This window comes from Sciurus carolinensis, chromosome 8, assembly GCF_902686445.1.
Source record: "Sciurus carolinensis chromosome 8, mSciCar1.2, whole genome shotgun sequence".
Classification (NCBI taxonomy): domain Eukaryota; kingdom Metazoa; phylum Chordata; class Mammalia; order Rodentia; family Sciuridae; genus Sciurus; species Sciurus carolinensis.
This window is the reverse complement of record NC_062220.1, coordinates 147206558-147224479: the sequence shown is the minus strand read 5'-3', so window position 1 is coordinate 147224479 and position 17922 is coordinate 147206558. Positions and strand designations below refer to the sequence as shown.

At 46.2% G+C, this 17922-nt stretch overlaps 1 protein-coding gene and 1 non-coding gene across 2 annotated transcripts in view; one reads left to right on the top strand and one right to left on the bottom strand.

Moving 5' to 3' along the window:
- The window catches only part of Clip1 (CAP-Gly domain containing linker protein 1), a 114039-nt gene that overhangs the window by 32669 nt on the left and 63448 nt on the right, over positions 1 to 17922 (top strand). Inside the window, exons 6-8 of the mRNA XM_047560846.1 lie at positions 11947 to 12071; positions 13700 to 13922; positions 17396 to 17593. Of these exons, the coding sequence (XP_047416802.1) occupies positions 11947 to 12071; positions 13700 to 13922; positions 17396 to 17593 (546 nt within the window). The remainder of the gene's footprint in view (positions 1 to 11946; positions 12072 to 13699; positions 13923 to 17395; positions 17594 to 17922) is intronic.
- Positions 5569 to 5641, bottom strand: Trnaa-ggc (transfer RNA alanine (anticodon GGC)). The gene has a single exon. It is a non-coding gene; the product is annotated as a tRNA-Ala (tRNA).

The window sequence follows — 17922 nt, the reverse complement described above, 5'->3', positions numbered from 1 at the left end:
TTTCCACTTTAATATGATGTTTTTTTTTTTTGTTTGTTTTTTTTTTTTAATTTTTTATTTTAACATGGTAGTGGGGATTGAACCCCGGGGTGGAGGGACACCTACCACAGAGCTACATCCCCACCCTTTTAATGCTTTTTATTTTGAGACAAGTTCTCCTTAAGTTGCTCAGGCTGGCCTCAATCTTGTGATCCTCCTGCTTCAACCTCCCAAGTAGCTGGGATTACAGGCACAGAAATAGAAAACATTTTGACTTAAAAATTTAAGAAATTAGGGCTGGGGAGATAGCTCAGTTGGTAGAGTGCTTGCCTTGTAAGCACAAGACCCTGGGTTTGATCCCCAGCACCCCCCAAAAAAAAAAATTTAAGAAATTAGACATAGATTATAACATGTTTGATTCAAAATTTTCATGATTAAAAAAAATTAGGGCTCGGGTTGTGGCTCAGTGGTAGAGCACTTGCCTAGCATGTGTGAGACACGGAGTTCTATTCTCAGTACCACATATAAATTAATAAATAAAATAAAGGCCCATTGACAACTAAAAGAATATTAAAAAAAAAATATTGGGCTGGGGGTGCAGTTTAGTGGGAATGTGTGAGGTCCTAGGCTTAATTCCCAGCATCTGCCCCCCAAAAAAGAAAAAAAACATCACCAGAATACTAACAGTACTAAGATCAACAGGTCATTGCTATGTGAGATTCTGGATTGTTCTGGAATTTCCCCAGTGCTGCTGTGCCCTCAGGGCTCCTGCCAGGAGCCTACCTTTTTCACACCCCTCAGCCCTGCATAACTTCTCCTCCTCACACCGCAGGACCAGCAGGAAAGGGCGGTTCTGTATCAGGTTTGCTGTTCCTCCTAGTGACCTCCATGGGGTCCAAAGAGGAGGTCCTGCTGGAGCCTCCAAGGTGGTGGGGCCTGGAGAGCTCTGCCTTCTCTTCTCTCCACACAGTGGGAATGGGGATGACGGGATTATGAGAGCATATCTTTGTGGAAAAATGGGCTTGAGGTGAATTGTGCTGATGTGGGTCTTGGAGACTCGGGGAAGGTTTGACAGGTGGCTTGGCACGGGCCTGTCCGCCTCCTGGTACCGAGCCTCTGGCCTCTGTTTTTCCATTTGTCCATGTGAACATTCCTGGATCTCGCTGTGGAGGTCACTTTAGTCTGTCCTGTGTAAGGAGCTTCTTGGGGTGGAGGCTCTGCTGCGTTTGATTCTCAGAGGCCTCTTTGCAGACTGGGCGTCCCCATGGTAACTCATTGCATGCAGTGTTTTCGAGAGGGTCTTTCTGCATATTTTTAGTGTATTTGATATTTTGAGGTTACGACGTCAGGTTTTTGAGAAACTTGACCAACTTGTAGCTGTTGTGTCTGTTTGGGGACTGTATTTTCCTCTGTAATTCTGAGGTTAGGGCCATATGAGGAGTTGCGGATGGACAGAATACTTTTATTTATTTTTGTGTGAGGTGCTAAGGATTAAACCCCGAGTCTCACACGCTTGCTAGGCACCACTGAGCCACAACCCAGCCCGGCCTTTTGTTTTTAAAGTGACAAGCTTTATGTTTCTATGAGCAGCTCTTCCACCAGGAATCCCATAGCAGGTTTTTCTTGTTCTCAACTCTTTTATGAAGGTCTTTTGATACTGTGAAGGGGAAAAAATTCTTTACAAGACTTACTTTGTTTGCGTTTGAACCTTAAATAACTATAGTTCATCCAACATGAGCTTTTTATGTGTCTTTATTCATTTGTTTGAAGTTATGTTAGATTTATCTCTGATAATGTAAATTTAAAAATGCAGAGTAGAGTCACGCTACACATACATCATTTCATAAAAAACCTTTATGGACTTTGGGCATTTCTATGAAAGGAAATATAGCTCTTCATTTAAATCAAATAAGCTGCTATTTGATATTCTACTGTTTGGATATATGTACTATACCTAATTTAATTGTAGGCATTTAGATTGCTCCTATTCTTTTCCTCTAGAAATAAAATTTGAGTTAGATTATGTTTTTTCCCCCCAGTACTGGGGGTTGAACCCAGGGGCACTCTACCTCTGAGCTACACCCACAGCCCCACAGCCCCCCGCCGTTTTTTTTTGTTTTGTTTTTTTAATTTTAGTTTAGATAGGTTCTCACTAAATATCCCAGGCTGACCTTGAACTTCAAATCCTCCTGCCTCAGCCTCCTGATTATAACTATTACACCTATAACTGGGATTATAGGTGTGCACCACCACACCCAGCAAAGGTATAAATGTTTAATATTTATTGCAGCCCCAAAAACCTGTGCCATTTTATGTTCCCAGAATCAATGTACACATGTGATTTCTTCTGTTTCCCCTAAGCCTCTTACCAGTGACTTAGGCCCCCAAGCCTATGCGTCTGGTTGTGACGTTACACTTACACTGGGCACTTGTTCCTCTATCTGGGCAGTTCCTATGCTCAGTTCGGGAGGGAGTCTATGCTCTGGGGAAGCTATTCTTTACTGTAAACTCCATTTCCTTGTTTGCTGATATAGTAGTTGTTAACAGGAGGTTCTGTTAGTTTGTTTTTTTAAATTTATAGTTAATTTATATAAGTTGACCTCTTTACAATATTAAGATTTTTTTCTTAAGGTACACATTTTTACAGAAGAAAGAAGTGTTTAAAATTTTCTTCTTACAGAAAAAGTTTACTGCTGGAGAACCAGGAAGTAGAGATTGGGTAAGACTGGGGCTGGGGTCTCAAAATCCCCTTTAGCCCCATACCTTCAGTGATCTAAAGACTTCTAAGGCCCTATCTCCTGAAGGTCCCATTACCTCCCTTGAGTGCCCCCCTGGGGACCAAGCCTTCAGTAGGTGGATCTCTGGGATACACTTATCCAAGCCCTAGCTGCCCATACACCTATCAGTGATTTCCAGGTTTCTTCCCAACCTGTTATTTTTTTAATCGGTGCCTTACACTTATAGGTAGTGGTGGGATTTGTTACATATTCGCACATGCACGCAGTATAACAATGTCATTTGGCCATCATTCCCTGCTATTTTCTGGCCCTCCCACTTTATCCCTTCCTCTGTTCTATCGATCTCTCTTTGATTTACATGAGATCCCTGCCCTGCCACCCTTTCTTTTTCCTCTCTAGCTTCCACATTTGAGAGAAGACATAGAACCCTTGACTTTCTGAGTTTGGCTTATTTCACTTAATGGTCTCTAGTTCCATTCACTTTCCTGCAAATGACATGATTTCATTTTTATTTATGGCTGAATAAAACTTCACTGTGGATGTATACCACATTTCTTTATCCATTCATCTGTTGATGGACACCTAGGCAGGTTCCATAATTTGACTATTGTGAATTGTGCTGCTATAAACATGAGTATGCATAAATCACTATAGCATGCTGACTTTAATTCTTTAGGATAAATACTAAGGAGTGGTATAGCTGGGTCATATGGTGGCCCATGCCTAGTCTTTTGAGGAACCTCCATACTGATTTCCATAGTGGCTGTACTAATTTACACTCCCACCAACAGTGTATAAGTGTCCCTTTTTCTCCACCTTTGTCCCGACCCGCGGGACATCAACGCAGGACGGCAAACCTAAGAGAGAAGGAATGAAGGGACAAGAGACACAGGGAGTGACAGCAAGACAGGAATTCTGATCAAGCTGCAAATTTTTATTGTTCTCAAGGGTATTTATGCTGAGGGAATGAGGGGTATGATGAGACACAGGCTGGTTGGCTGTTTTTCTTTTGGGCTCCTGATAAGGTGCAAGTTCACGCCGGCGGGCCATAGGCAGAACTATCAGCCGGAAGTGGGGAGGGGGCACGCTCCGGGAATCCGTCAGCCTTCAGCTGCAGGGTGCCTGAGTCAGCTGCAGGGTGTTTGTGCAGGGGAGGCAACCGCAAAATGCTCCCTGGGCTGCTGCTTATCATAAAGGTCAGAACGTCCTCAGAATGAGAACTTCTTCTTGGTCCCTGACACACCTTCTTGTCTATTTGTATGGCTCAAAGTGGAGAAGAATTCCTATGTCATATTTTCTTTAAAAAATCCCTTCCAGCTGAACGTTGAGATCTTTTCTAGCAGGTTAGATTGTATCCCATTTCCCCTGCAGTGAAGATTGCTGCAGACTTGAATCACTTTTTTCTGATTTTGGTTTTGATTTTTTTCTTTTTCAATTTTCACGTGTCCTAAATCTTATCATAGCCTTATGGGATTGCCCAGTAGGGAACTAGAACCTCACACTGCTGATGAGAAGCTGTTTTTTATTTTGAGACAGGCTCTAGCTAAGTTGCTAAGGTTGGCTGGCCTCAAACTTGCAGTCTTTCTGCCTCAGCCTCCTGAGCTAACATCCATCTGCATGTGGGATTCACTGGCCCTTCTCACTCCAGGCCTATGGCCCTCCCTGCTCTGGGTCAGGCTGGATCATCTTTAGCTGAACTTCCAGGCTGGTATCTCTCCTGGGTTCTGTTCTGTGCGTAGAGAGATATCCACCACATAGATCCAGTGATGTGATTCTTCTATGTAAACTCTTTCAGTGCAAAGCCCAGCCTGTTCACAACAACGGCTTGGTTTCTGTGCTGATTGGATTTTTCTGTGGGGTTTAGTAATGGGGCAGTGCCTTCTTTTTGCAAACCTAAGCCAATATCTCAGCCCCAGTGGTGCCAAAGTTGGCATCTCTCTTGGAATTGTTTGTTTGTGGGTTGAGGAGCCAGCCCACATGGTAGAATCCTTCTTTGGGATTCAGGCAGAGAACTGTTCAACCTCAGCCCAAGTCCAAGTGCTGGTGTGGAAGGGTCTATTACTAAATCATATCTCCCATTATAAAACAGCTTTACTGCTCCCATGATTCTTTAAGCATAGTTATAAAAATATCTTGTAGCTTATAATCTTACATAGAAAAGCGAACTCTGCTAATATCCTGGTCAAGCATAGTGCTTTTTGATTGTAGTGATTAGATAATCTGTACTTTATCAACCTCAGAGATAAAAGGAGTGGAATTTTTTTTTTTTTGGTGGTTTTCTATTAAACCATTAAAATATTTTAAAAAAATGAAATATTTGTGAGTCCTTGGAAATATATTTGCCTAAATTGCCTACTTCAAAAATCGTAATTATAGAATATATTGGGTTTTGTTGGCTTTTTGTTTCATCAGTGTTTTTAGGAGTTTGGGCAGAGCATGTTTTGAATTTGGTCAGAGATAAGTGAGGACTGTGCAGCCACCACCCCATCCAGTATTACAGTGTCCGGTCACCCCAGGAGTGCCCTTATGCAGCCTGGGGGCACTTTCCACCCCAGCCCACAGCCCTAGCCAGTCCCTGACCTGCTTGCTGTCCCTGGAGGTCTGCCCTTTCTGGACAGTCATCATAAGCGGTATTGAATGTGTGTGATTGTTATGCTGTTGTTTCTGTCAGTACTTGATCCTTTTTATTGCTTAGCATATTCCATTTTGTGGACATATCATATTTCATCTATTTAACCTACTTAGTTGCAATTAATTTATATTTTTGTTGAAGGAATTCATTCTCATGGTTTAAAATGAGATTTCTTTTTTAAACCTTAAGTACATATTTTTTATTTTTATTTTTATTTTTTTGTGATACTGGGGATTGAACCCAGGGCCTTGTGCATGCCAGACATGCACTCTACCAACTGAGCTATATCCCAACCCTAAAATGAGATTTTAGATGCTAAGCTGCTATTAAGGCAGCAGTATCATGCCCACTCCAAGGTAACCAGCCTAACTGCTCCATTTTTCCTTTTTTATTTTGGTACCAGGGATTGAACCCTGGGGCACTCAACCACTGAGCCACCTCCCCAGCCCTATTTTGTATTTTATTTAGAGACTGAGTCTCATTGAGTTGTGCCTCGCTGTTGCTGAAGCTGTCTTTGAACTTGCCAACCTCCTACCTTGGCCTCCCGAGCCACTGGGATTAAAGGTGTGTGCCACCGCAGCTGGCTATTTTTTCTTAGGATTTTGGGTTGTACCTTCTAGAAAGTTTAAATGCTTTTCAGAAAGGAAGATGAAATAGTTGTTAAGAAATTAAGTGCAAGTCAAGTATAATTTTTCATCTTTTAGCCAAAGCCTCTATTTGTGATGAGGCCATCTTTTGCTTATTTGTTCTAGGGAGTTAGTTGCAAGAGAATATCTGTTAAATGTTATCTGCTTTGAACATATTTTTAAGGAGGTTTATTTAACATTATGTGTTATAAATTGGGAGATGCAAAATGAAATAGTTAAAAATAACTGTGCTGGGTAGGGTAGCACATCCCTGTAATCCCAGAGTCTCAGGAAACTGAGGGAGAAGGATTGCAAGTTCAAGGCCAGCCTGGGGAACTACTCAAAAACGTAAAGGACTGAGGATGTAGGTCAGTGGTATAGCACCCCTGGGTTCAACACCAGCACCAGAAACAAAACAAAACAAGGAAACAAAAGCGGAACTGCTTATTTAGCCCAGAGAACGTAGGACGGTGATGGCAACGTGACACCTCACGGCACAGTCCTGAATGCTCTCAGTGGCTGGTGTGTGCCAGACAGCTCTAGGCCTTGTAGATGTGGCAGTGACCCAAAGCAGCAAACACGGCATTTTCTAATGGGGCTTCCCATCGTGTTGCAGTGAAGCCTAAGTTCCTACCTTGGATGGCAGGGCCCAGTGCGACCTGGGCTCTGCCCACCCTCTGACCTCATTCCTGTCTCCTTGCCTGCTCTGTGCTCCGACAGCTGTGGTCTCCTTGCTGTGTCTTGAACACCCCAGACTCCTTCCTCCTTCAGCATCTGTTGTTTCTTTTGCCTGAATGTTCCGTCCAGGTCTTCTCGTGATGGGCGGCTGGTAGTCATTCAGGCAGTGGCTCACAGGAGAGGGTCTCCTTCAGGGGTCCCTTCTGTGGCCACCAACCACGGACGCCCTCCCCATCACCATCACTCTACCGTATCTTTTCCTGGCACGTGCTCTCTCCCGCCCTCCTCTTTTTTTTTTTCCTCCTATACTGGGGATTGAACCCAGGGGCACTTATTTACTTTTTACCATTGATTTACTTTATATTTTTAATTTTGATACAAGGGCCTATGTTGCTGAGGGTAGCCTGGAACTTGTACATGTCCTTCTGCTTCAGCCTCCTGGGTAGTTTGGATTGTAGGCGTGTGCCCCTGTGCTAGCTTTTAAAGAGCATGGTACTAGGACTTGAACTGAGCACCTTACTGAAGCTAACAAGCACTCTCCTGCTGAGCTCCCAAGTCTGAGTGCTCTGGTTCCAAACTTACACTAATTAGAGTTTGGAAAAGTACTGATGCTATTGCTTAGCCCAGAATCCCATCCAGGTTTGCCTGCCTTCAGCAGGAGGTTGAAGTCATTGAATTGCACGTTTGGTGGAATGCTCTTCAGCAGCACGCATCCCGCACCCTGTGCATGGCTGCCCACGTCTGCAGCTTCCCTGCTGCTTCTGGGCAGGGACCAGTGGGCTGGCTGCAAGACTTGGTGGCCAGGGAGCCATGTCAGTAGCTTAAATTTAATGCAAACACACACAGTAGAATGTTCTGTAATCTCAGGAACTCATGAGAAGTAAAATCTAACTTTATAAAGTCATGTTTAAATGCATAAAATTTTAACTGTTAATGACCAAGTAGAGTGATTTTAGGACTTCACATGACTTGAAGCTATTTTGAACGATCACTGCTGATCTTTCACTGGGGAAAGCCCGTTTTTATGAGTTGGGATTTCCAAGTTTGATGGAAGGAAAGGGGTAAGGAAACCCCCATTCTAGGCCCTGGTGGTCATGCGTTCACCCACTTCGTGGTGAGATGCATTCTTTTTCAGGGTCAGTGGTTACAGAAACTTGCAAATCTGTCCTGAGTGCTTCCTGTAAAGCCCTTTGAGCAGAGCCTGTGTTTTCTGGGGGGTCGCTGACAGCCCCTTAGACGCCTCCCAGAGTGTCTGTCTTTGACAGCAGCTGGGACTCGGAGAATTGAACTGCTTGTCTGAAGGGAGTGTGGCATCCACAGCCAAGGTGGTGTGTTCTGCTCAGAGGATTTTGGTTAACTGCTGCTGTGATGGCTGGTTAGAAGGAAGGAGAAAGCTGAGGTCAGTTTTACCAGGTGACGGTCAATCCCGTGACCCAGCCAGAGCACCAAGAAGCCCCCACAGCTCCTGCCTTCACGTGGGTGCACTCGCTGCGGACGACCGCAGGCTCCCCTGTGGTTACTGTGGATCGTCTCACCTCATCCTGCCAGTCCTGCATTTATCCCTGTATTACTAATGAGGAAGCGGAGGTTTGGGATTTTCACAAATAACTTCATCCGGCAGAGCTGGCGTTTGTTCTGGGTCTACATTAGGGCCCATGCCCTTCACTAGTCCCTTTCTTTGCTGCTTCAGAGGCATCAAATTCAGCCCCAGCCCCTGGCATTTTCCTTTTACTTCATTTATTTGGAAAAGTAGCCTTTGGCTTGCAGGCCCAACTGCCCAGCTGAGAACCTCGCCTTTGGTTTATTCAGCAAACGTATGCTGGGTGCCAGCTCTGCTCTACTGGCGCTGCAGGTGGCGTTGCCGCACTCGGGACAGCTCCTGCACAGCTCCTGCACGCTGAGTCCCGCCCTCCCCCCACTCAAGCTTTGCTCAGTGACGTCCGCTGACATCAGAACATTTCTGAAGTATCCCAGAACTGCCTGCCCTCTGTCACCCATCACGTGCCCTTCCTGCCTGTACTACCTTGAATCGTCATCCTTTGGGGCCCTGAACTGGTTTGAACGTCCCGTGGCTGTGTCAGAGTACCTGAGATAAACACCTGAGAAGTAGGAAGCCTTGTTTTGGCTCATGATTTCAGAGTTTCAGCCCATGGTCGCTTAGCCTTGTTGGCGTTGGGTCTGTGACAGCAGGGTACATCCTGGCAGACGTGTGTGGTGGAGGGAAGAAGAGAGGAGGGGAGCTGGGGTCCCAGTACGCCCTCCAGGGGCTTGCCCCCAGTGACCTCCTTCCCCCAGTGAGGGCCCAGCCCCTCCCAGAGTGCCACCAGCTGGAGAACCAGGATTCAACCCAGTCCTTCAGGGGACACTTAATCCAAGCCATGACACAATTGCACAAGCCTCTGACACTTTCCATCCTCAGCAAAGGGTTAAATAAATCTGAAAAGCATGCCATTCTAACTCAAAGTTGTATTCAGAAGAAATTATAAACAAATGCCTTCAGTATTAAAAAGATATTAAAAATAAACAGTATTGGTTTTGCAAAATTAGGAAGAGCAATACATTGAAAGAAAAAGAAAATAGTCAAGCAAAAAGTAAAAAAATAGAAAACTTTAAAAAAAAAGGGGAAAACTTAAAAGTTGATTCCTTGTGAAGACAAATAGAATAAAAAAAAATTAGGGCTGGGGTCATAGCTCAGCGGTAGAGCACCTGTCTAGCATATGTGAGGCACTGGGTTCGATTCTCAGCACTACATATAAATAAATTAATTAAATAAATGTCCATTGTCAACTAAAATTTTTTTAAAAATTAAAAATAGTAAATTATATTCCAAAGGTATTCTTAATTTATCTGTTCATTTCGTGGTGCTATGGATGGAACCAGGGCCTTGAGCATGCTAGATAAGCAGTCTGCCACTGACCTATAGAGTTGTGCTTCCTGATCAGGCATTCTGACTTTAAAACAGTTTTATTACTTTTTTTTTTTTTAAAGAACTAGTCAAAATGATTTACTTATTTATTCATTCATTTAGGTACTGGTAATTGAACCCAAGGATGCTCTACCACTAAGCTACACCCCCAACTCTTTTATTTATTTATTCTTTTTTGTATCAGGAATTAAACCAGGGGTGCTTTACCACTGAGCAACGCCCCTAGTCTCCCCACTTCTTTTTACTCTTTTGAGGCAGGGTCTCATTAAGTTGCCCAGGCCAGTCTCCATCTTGTCAGCCTTCTGCTTCAGCCTCCAGAGTCACTGGGATTACAGGCATGTGCCACTGCACCCAGCTGATTTTCATAAATTAAGTAAATAAACTTAACCTACATGTCTATCTGTAGGAGCTGATTTAAGAAGCTGGAGTGCGTGAATGCATCCATATAGTGACATGTCATGCAGTTTAAAAAAAAAAAAAATGGCTGTTTTCTATGTTTTCATATGGCATATGGAAAAAAGCCAGGTCCAAAACACTGCCTTTTGGGTAAAAATAAAAGAGAATAAAAATGTACATTGACATTTGCTTTTTTTTTTGAGTGCAAGAGTAGGATGTACTCAACTGAGAAGAAGAGAGAGAACTCCCACAAGGCGTTAGGGGACCTGGTGGGAGTTGCCCTAACTTTTGCTCTTATGTGCACAGGAAATACCAGGAGCAAGGACACTCTCAAAATTAGGAATATTGGTTACCTGTGATGGTCTGAATGCACAGGAGGGGCATAAGGGAGACTCTTCATGCTGTACACATTTATATTTGACTTTTTTAAAGCCATAAGAATATATTGCCTATTCAGTAATTAATTTGAATGTATTTTAATTCGTCAAATATAAAGAGTTGTTTAAATCAACAAGAAAAAGTAAAATGCCTATTGCTGCCCATCTGTTCTGTGAATTACTGAATAGCCTCCACGATATGTGTCTTAGTTCATTTTTTTTTTTTTTTTGTAACAGAATTCTCAAGACTGGGTAACTTAGAAAGCAAAGTTTATTTTGGCTTATGATTCTGGAGGCTGGGAAGTCCAAGTGCATGTAGGAGGCATCTGCTCAGTTCCTGATGAGGGCTCCATGGCGGAAGGACAGGCAGCATGTGCAGAAGTGGGAGCAAGAGAAGGCCAAACTGGCTTTATAACAACCCACTCTGGCGTGATTGACCCAGTCCCAGCTAGAGCTAGAACCCACTCAGATAGGAAGGCATTGATCCAGTCACACGGGCCCTGCCCCTGTGACCCAACACCTCCTGCCAGGCCCCACCTTCAGCACTGCTGTTTGGGGACCCGGGCCTCAGCCTGAGTTTTGGTGGGGACAGACCACATTCAACCACACGGAGGAGAATGAACCTGAACGTTAAGTTAGCAGCCACTGTCTCTGATTGTGGGCAGTAGCACATGCATTACGTGTACCATTTCGCTTGTGATACTCTTAATTCCTGCGGTGATCTCTCTTCTAATTGGGGAAGTTTTTGAAACAGAAGTTGAGAAAAAAGAAATAGAAAAATGTAAGAAAACCAAGGAACATCCTGACACAGTACAAGGGCCAGGGAGCCAAGTGCTAGCAAACGTGATGCCAAGTGTACGGGTGCTGTAACTGCACTGAGGGCGCAGGGGCTCGGTGGGACTTGTGAGCCCACACAGCGCGTGCTCACAGGCGTGCGAGCCGCAGAGTATTAATAGCGCTGCTGGGGCGATTTTGAAGATAGCATTCACATACTGAACTGTGGCTTGGACAAAAGTCAAATGTGAATCACGGCTTGGGATAGTTCGTGTGAAACAAAATGTGAGGAATGGTGATTTTAATAGTTGTGACCAAACAGAGCTTCACAGTGGACTTTCATATACCTACAGCTGGGCCCAACCAGGTGAGTACTGTGGCTGTGTGGGATCCCAACGTGTGTGCCGCTGCTTTCGTGGACCGAGATGTAAAAGAAGTGCCAGAAAATAAACAGCACCGGCTGAAATGTAGGGATTATGGATGGATTTTGCTTCCCTTTGATGACGTAGAGGTTTTATTTGTAGCTAAATTTATTTCCAACCAAGAAAAGTGCTCTGGAGCCATAGACGTATTTTTCTAAGAAAGGGAACAGTTAACTTGGAGAGCGACCCCAGTGACTGCGTGCCAGGGGAGCTGTCGTTGCTGGAGTATGCCAGGTGTGGAATCTCTGGCAACGTCAGCTGCCCAGGGGACTTTGCGGGTCTGTCTGAGAGCTCCCAACAAGCTGAGAAGCCGCTGCTGCGTCGTCGCTAGTTGGGACCACAGAGGGGCAGGCTGTAGAACCATGTCCATCTCATCGTTTTGACCTTTCTTCCTCCAGGTTGGTGGCACCAAGGCCGGCGTCGTCCGGTTTCTCGGGGAGACTGACTTTGCCAAGGGGGAATGGTGCGGCGTGGAGCTGGACGAGCCTCTGGGGAAGAACGACGGTGCCGTCGCTGGAACAAGGTTGGTTGGGGTTCTTGATGCTGCATCCCCCTGGTGCGAGTGAGCCTGCTGGAGGGACTGTCCGTGGGCGGTACAACAGAAACGCCTGGCTGCTGGTTCTCTCCCTGCCTGGAATTGGAGTCGTTGTTTCCCTCGTCTCATTAGCGGTGTTCGATCCATTGGCCTAGAGGCCGAACCAGCACAGCCTCTTTCTCGCTCTTTCCTTTCCTTTCCATACTGAGAATTGCCTCCCTGCTCCACCTCCGAGCTACACCCCCAGCCTTTATGATTCGTTTATGTACTTACTGATTGATTGGTTGGTTGATTGGTACTGGGGATTGAACCCAGTCCCTTTTGTATTTTATTTGGAGATGGGGTCTCACTAAGCTGCTGAGGCTGTCATTGAGCTTGCAATCCTCCTGCCTCAGCCTCCCAAGCCAATGGAATTCTAGGCATGTGCCACCATGCCTGGTCTTTTTTATTTTTTATTTTGAGACAGGATCTCACTAAGTTTCTTAGGTTGGCCTTGAACCTTCCGCCTCGGCCTCCTGGGATCATGGTACTGTGCCACCTGGCCCAGCTTATTTTTCAGCATCGTGCTATCCTGGTTTCTTTCCCCTTTGATAGCAAGCTGTAGGAAGTTCTGGGACAGCTTGGGGTGGAGTGGAGTGAAGAGAAGGTGACCACCTTTGTTAGGAAAAGAACTGTAACATGTGTCTTCCTGTCTTATGAAAATTCCGTCCTCTAGCAAGAGAGCCATGGTTGAGCAGTCCTCAAAGTCACTGCAGGGACCACCACCTCTGGTACCTGGTGGGAGTCCAAGAGCATGAGGGCGTGCAGGGGGGATTTCTCACACTTACTTTTAAATGTTTTTTTTTTTTTTTTTTTTATACATTTTAGTTGTCAATGGCTCTTTTATTTATTTATATGTGGTGTGAGTATTGAACCCAGGGCCTCACACATACCAGGCAAGCTCTGTACCACTGAGCCACAACCCCAGCCCCACGTTTTTGAAGGCCTTGGGCACAGTGTGACGGGGCCGCATCACTTAGTGGTATGCGGTATGTTAAGCTCCATCTTTGAAGTGTTGTGGGTAACATTCTACCTGTAGAGCATGCGCGGTCAATTATACGTACGTGGGCTTAATCGACCAAATATTAATAATAAGGACTTGTGGAGATAACAACCTCTTGGTGCAGCAGTGGTTATGAAACCGTCCCTCCTTGACGTTGGAGCATCAGTACTGTCGGGAGAGAAGAACTCGAAGGTCGGTCCAGTAGCTGACGTCACTAGCATCTCTCCGTGTGGCCTTGGTGGGTCTACCAGTCAGGGCTTGGGTGCTTCTCCCCTTGTGTGGCCTGACCTTACTGAGCGGGGATGCTGCCATACATCTGTCAGGTGGTAGAACCGTTCATGTCCCGTGTGTTGCACCTGAGCTCCCGATGAGTGATGCGCTGTCCTACGCTCCCGGCGTACCTCCTGAACTCGCCCACGCTGGTGGGAATGCCACCTGCTGGTGTGGAACCCCAGCTCCCAGGCGCAAGTCCCAGCACACCAGGCACCCTTACTTTGGAGAGCCTTTCTGTTACAGGTGTAATTTCTTGTAATTAAATTGTTTTTGTTGCTGTTCTTATTATTCTTCTCTGAAGGTATTTTCAGTGTCAACCCAAATATGGCTTGTTTGCTCCAGTCCACAAAGTGACCAAGATCGGCTTCCCTTCCACCACACCAGCCAAAGCCAAGGCTGCCGCAGTGAGGCGCGTGATGGCCACCACGCCCGCCAGCCTGAAGCGCAGCCCATCCGCCTCCTCCCTCAGCTCCATGAGCTCCGTGGCCTCCTCTGTGAGCAGCAAGCCCAGTCGGACAGGACTAGTAAGCCTCCCTTCTTCCTAGAGCTTCGCCTCCCAGGCGCGGTGCTGCCCTTGGGGGTGCCCTCGCTCCGCTTGGCCCTGTGCGGAGTGCTGGCCGTGGCGTGCTGCCCAGGGCTGTGCAAGCCAGCTTTGAACACGCCAGCGCCAGCAGCAATGCAGCTTTAACATGGGAGAGGGTTCCTAATAGTGCTTTTCAGATTCTTTCCTTTTTTTTTGGTTCTGAGGGTTGGACCCAGGGTTGCTTATCCACTGAGCTACATTTTAGCACTTTTTAGTTTTCATGTTGAGGCAGGGTCTTGCTGAGTTGCTGAGGCTGGCTTTGAACTTGCCCTCCTTCAGCCTCAGCCTCCTGAGCCACTGGGATTGCAGGATTACAGGCGTGCTCCACCTCATCTGGCTAGGAGTCAGTCTTAAAAAAATCTACCTGTTCTTGGTGAATCTGTTGTAACTTCTGCTTAATTTCTTCTCTGAAATTACTTTGGGCCAAAGTGATGGGAAGGTTGGAGGATCCTTTTCCTCAAGTGTGGTCTCTTTTTCTTCGACTTTAACAATTTTAGGAACCAAGTGTTTTGGTTCCTAAAACCAAACTTGTTCTTAGGATTTTAATATCACATTTAGGCAGTTGGGGCTCCCCGAAAGCCGTCAGCATGTAACATGTTTATGGCATGCCAGAAGGTGCTGCGGGGCCTCCTGGCCCTTGATGGGGGCTCAAGGAAAAGCCATGTCTGGTGCCTCCTCACTTTTCTGACCCTCCTCCTCTCTTCCTGGCCCTTCTCTCTTCCCCCTTTTTCTCATTCAATGAAAATAGATTGATCAGAGTCAGCGGTACCTCGATCTTCTTGTTCACATGGTCTTCTGTTGGGGTCAAGCGCAGCGGACTCTTGGCCTCATCCCCTGCCCTTACACATATTTACTTGAGGTGAGGCCAGTGCTGTTGACGTCAAAAGTGGCAGCACGAGGCTTCGCTCCTCGTGAATTCAGGATCTCTGCTTCATGAGGGCAAACGCCTTTGACCTTACCCTGCCCTCCCTTCTGTTGTCGCAGGACGGAGACAGGAGAGGACTAGAATCTTTAGGTGGGGTTGAACTCCTCTGCCAGCCAGCTGGAGTTTTTCAGCTAAAATAAATACCACTGGGACCATTCCAGTTCACATATGAGAAGAAGGACTGCATCCTCAACAGAAAAATCACAAATGAACTCTGAGGAGGAAAGTGTGACCAGAACAAATTGGAGGTGGATGGAAGCCCCTTTGTTTGGACAAAGCCTTGTTCAGAGTGGGTCTGCAAGCTCCCCCGTGGATATCTTGTCACTTCGTTGTTCTAGGAACAAGACCATGAAGTGTCTGCTCTGGGTTAGAGGAATTCTTTCTTGAGTAATTTTTATGGCCTGGTAAATTGCAAATGTTCATTCCTTTGGGAAATACCAGCCTCTCCTGCTCCTGCCAGTCTCTCACTTGCAGACAAGTTCTGATTTCTCTTACCTTATATCTCATTCAGTGAGGAAAATTGATGAGAGAAAGATGAGTCTCCTTGCCCTGTGATACAGCCTGTTTCTGTGTGTCTTTGTATAAGATAGCTATAGTTCCTTTCTTCTTTTTTTAGTGGTCCTAAGGATCGAACCCATTCCAGTCGAGTGCTCTACCACTGAACCCTCAGCCCCAGGTGGCTATAATTACCGAATCAAAGATAACCATGAACAAATGTGACAAGAATATAAAATATAAGTGTCTCTTTGACTCTCTTGCTCAGAGATGTGTTTCTGTCCCAGGAAAACAGAAGTTGAAAGAAAAATTAACATCTTAAATTCATTATTTAATAAACACAATTAGTAATCAATTTAAAGCACAGTTTTGTAAGCACAGTGCCCCTGTTGGCCTGCACGTCTTGTCAGACCTCAGGCTCATCACCTCCACCTTCACCTGCCGCACTGGTTTTGCACAGTACTTGCTGTTCGGCTTGGCAGTGGCCAGAACCCAGCTTTGCAAAGACCCACGTCTGTGAAAAGAGTGGAGTGTGGTGTTGCTACTGAATCGCCTCATCTACTTGTTTCCAAGGTGTCCGTCAGCTGTCTTGTGTCCCTTGGCATCTCAAAGCATCCTGCATGACCCTGTGTGTTGGCAGGAGCCCCCTGGCATCGCTGCCTTACATTTGATGTATTCAGGTGGAGACGTTAGCAAAACAGTGTAATTTAGCCATGGCCTGAAAGTAGAAAGTCAGGGTCAAGTGGTTAAAAGAACGGGATACCCCCTACCCCGCAACAAATATGTTTAAGTAAGTCAAGAAACTTCACTAAGTGAAACAGCAAAAGGCAATTTGGGTTTGATCGGGTCCCTTACTCTTCATAGTTACCAAATTGCTGACTTATTACTTGGTGAAAGATCTCATCAGTCTGCATCCTGCAGTGAGGGCTCAACTGACAACGAGAACAGCACTCAGGCGACAAGTGGAGCCGCGGCTGCCAGCGAAGCCCTGGGACAGGAGCGCCATGGGCCGGGCTGATGCCTCCCTCCTCCAGGCCTAGTGTAGAGCAGCATTCGGCTGCCTGGTCACCTGCCGGCAGTTAGCAGTACGTCCTTTTCCCTGGGAGTTTACGTGACTTAGCCCAAGGTGGAGGATTGGATGTGAACAGCAGAGTTTAGCAGATGGCAGCCTGAAGGTCCCTGGCCTGGTCTCTCTTCCCTTGTTGCCTCTCCCTCTCTCTCATCTCCTTTTTCTCGCTTGTTTTCTTTAGCTACTTTTCTTTCTCCGTAGACTTCTCCTTTCCTTTTCACCGTCTGCTTCTCCCTCCTTTCTTGCTGGTGTGTACATGCCAAGACGTCCCTCAGTCACGCAGGCCCACTTGCTCGTGAAGGAAGGTGGAGTTTTCACCCTTATCACCTCTGACAACTGGGGATCAGGGCCTGTGGCTGGATTCCTGGGTGAGATCTCCCTTGTTGTTCCTTTTGAAAGAAAGATGAAGATTTCTGACAAAAATTCAGCTCTTTAATCAGTTGAAGGACAGTTTGTGACTCCAAGGGTGACTTCTTCAATCTTAATGGTATTTAGAAGATTAAGAAGCTTAAAAAAGTCTCAGCCTCAAGTCTAAGGATCAAAATATTGGCCAAAATGTCATCATGAGAAGAAAACTGTTGAGCACAGACTGAAATAGTCTAGAGAAATTTGTTAAATGGGTCCTATGGGATTTTTCTAGATTCCTACAAGGCCCTGTCAGCCGAGCCCAGAGTGCCTGTGATTTGAGCCATGTGGTCTTCTAAACGCCTTCAGGATTGTTCCATGGGCTCATTGTGCTGATGTGAGGATCACAAAGGTTCATGCTGTCTTGTTTTCTTGGTGAGAACCTTGCCTAGCACCTGGCAAACCCGCGAGCCGGGCAGCGCTCTTGCTTTGCGGAGGAGACGCCCGCCATGCATGCCTCGCTCCCTGCTTGCTCCCTGATCGCGCCATGGCCCTTCACTTCTCTAACTTTCCTTTGCAGTTGACTGAAACCTCCTCCCGCTACGCCCGCAAGATCTCGGGCACCACTGCCCTCCAGGAGGCGCTGAAGGAGAAGCAGCAGCACATTGAGCAGCTGCTGGCTGAGCGGGACCTGGAGCGGGCCGAGGTGGCCAAGGCCACCAGCCACGTGGGGGAGATAGAGCAGGAGCTAGCCCTGGCCCGGGACGGGCATGACCAGGTGAAGACTGGTGCTGACCTTGTTGTGCAGATGGTGATGGTTCCTAAACTGAGGAGGTGGAAAGGCGCACCTGGTGTTTGGAGCCAGGCGCTGGTCTTGGGAGCACCACAAATCAGCTTTTTGGTTGAGCTCGTTTGAAAGCTGTGACCTGGGTGCCAGTTTCCATCATCATAAAGATGAAGTTTTTGTTCTTCTCAGTTCTGCCTTAGCCTTTGGTCTTTATGTCCAGGTCTTTGGGCTGCCTGTGGTAAGCACTGTTTACCAGGACCTTAGCAGCCATCGTAGCTCCTGTGTTTCAGTTATTATTGATAAGTGTTTCAGCTTCAGAA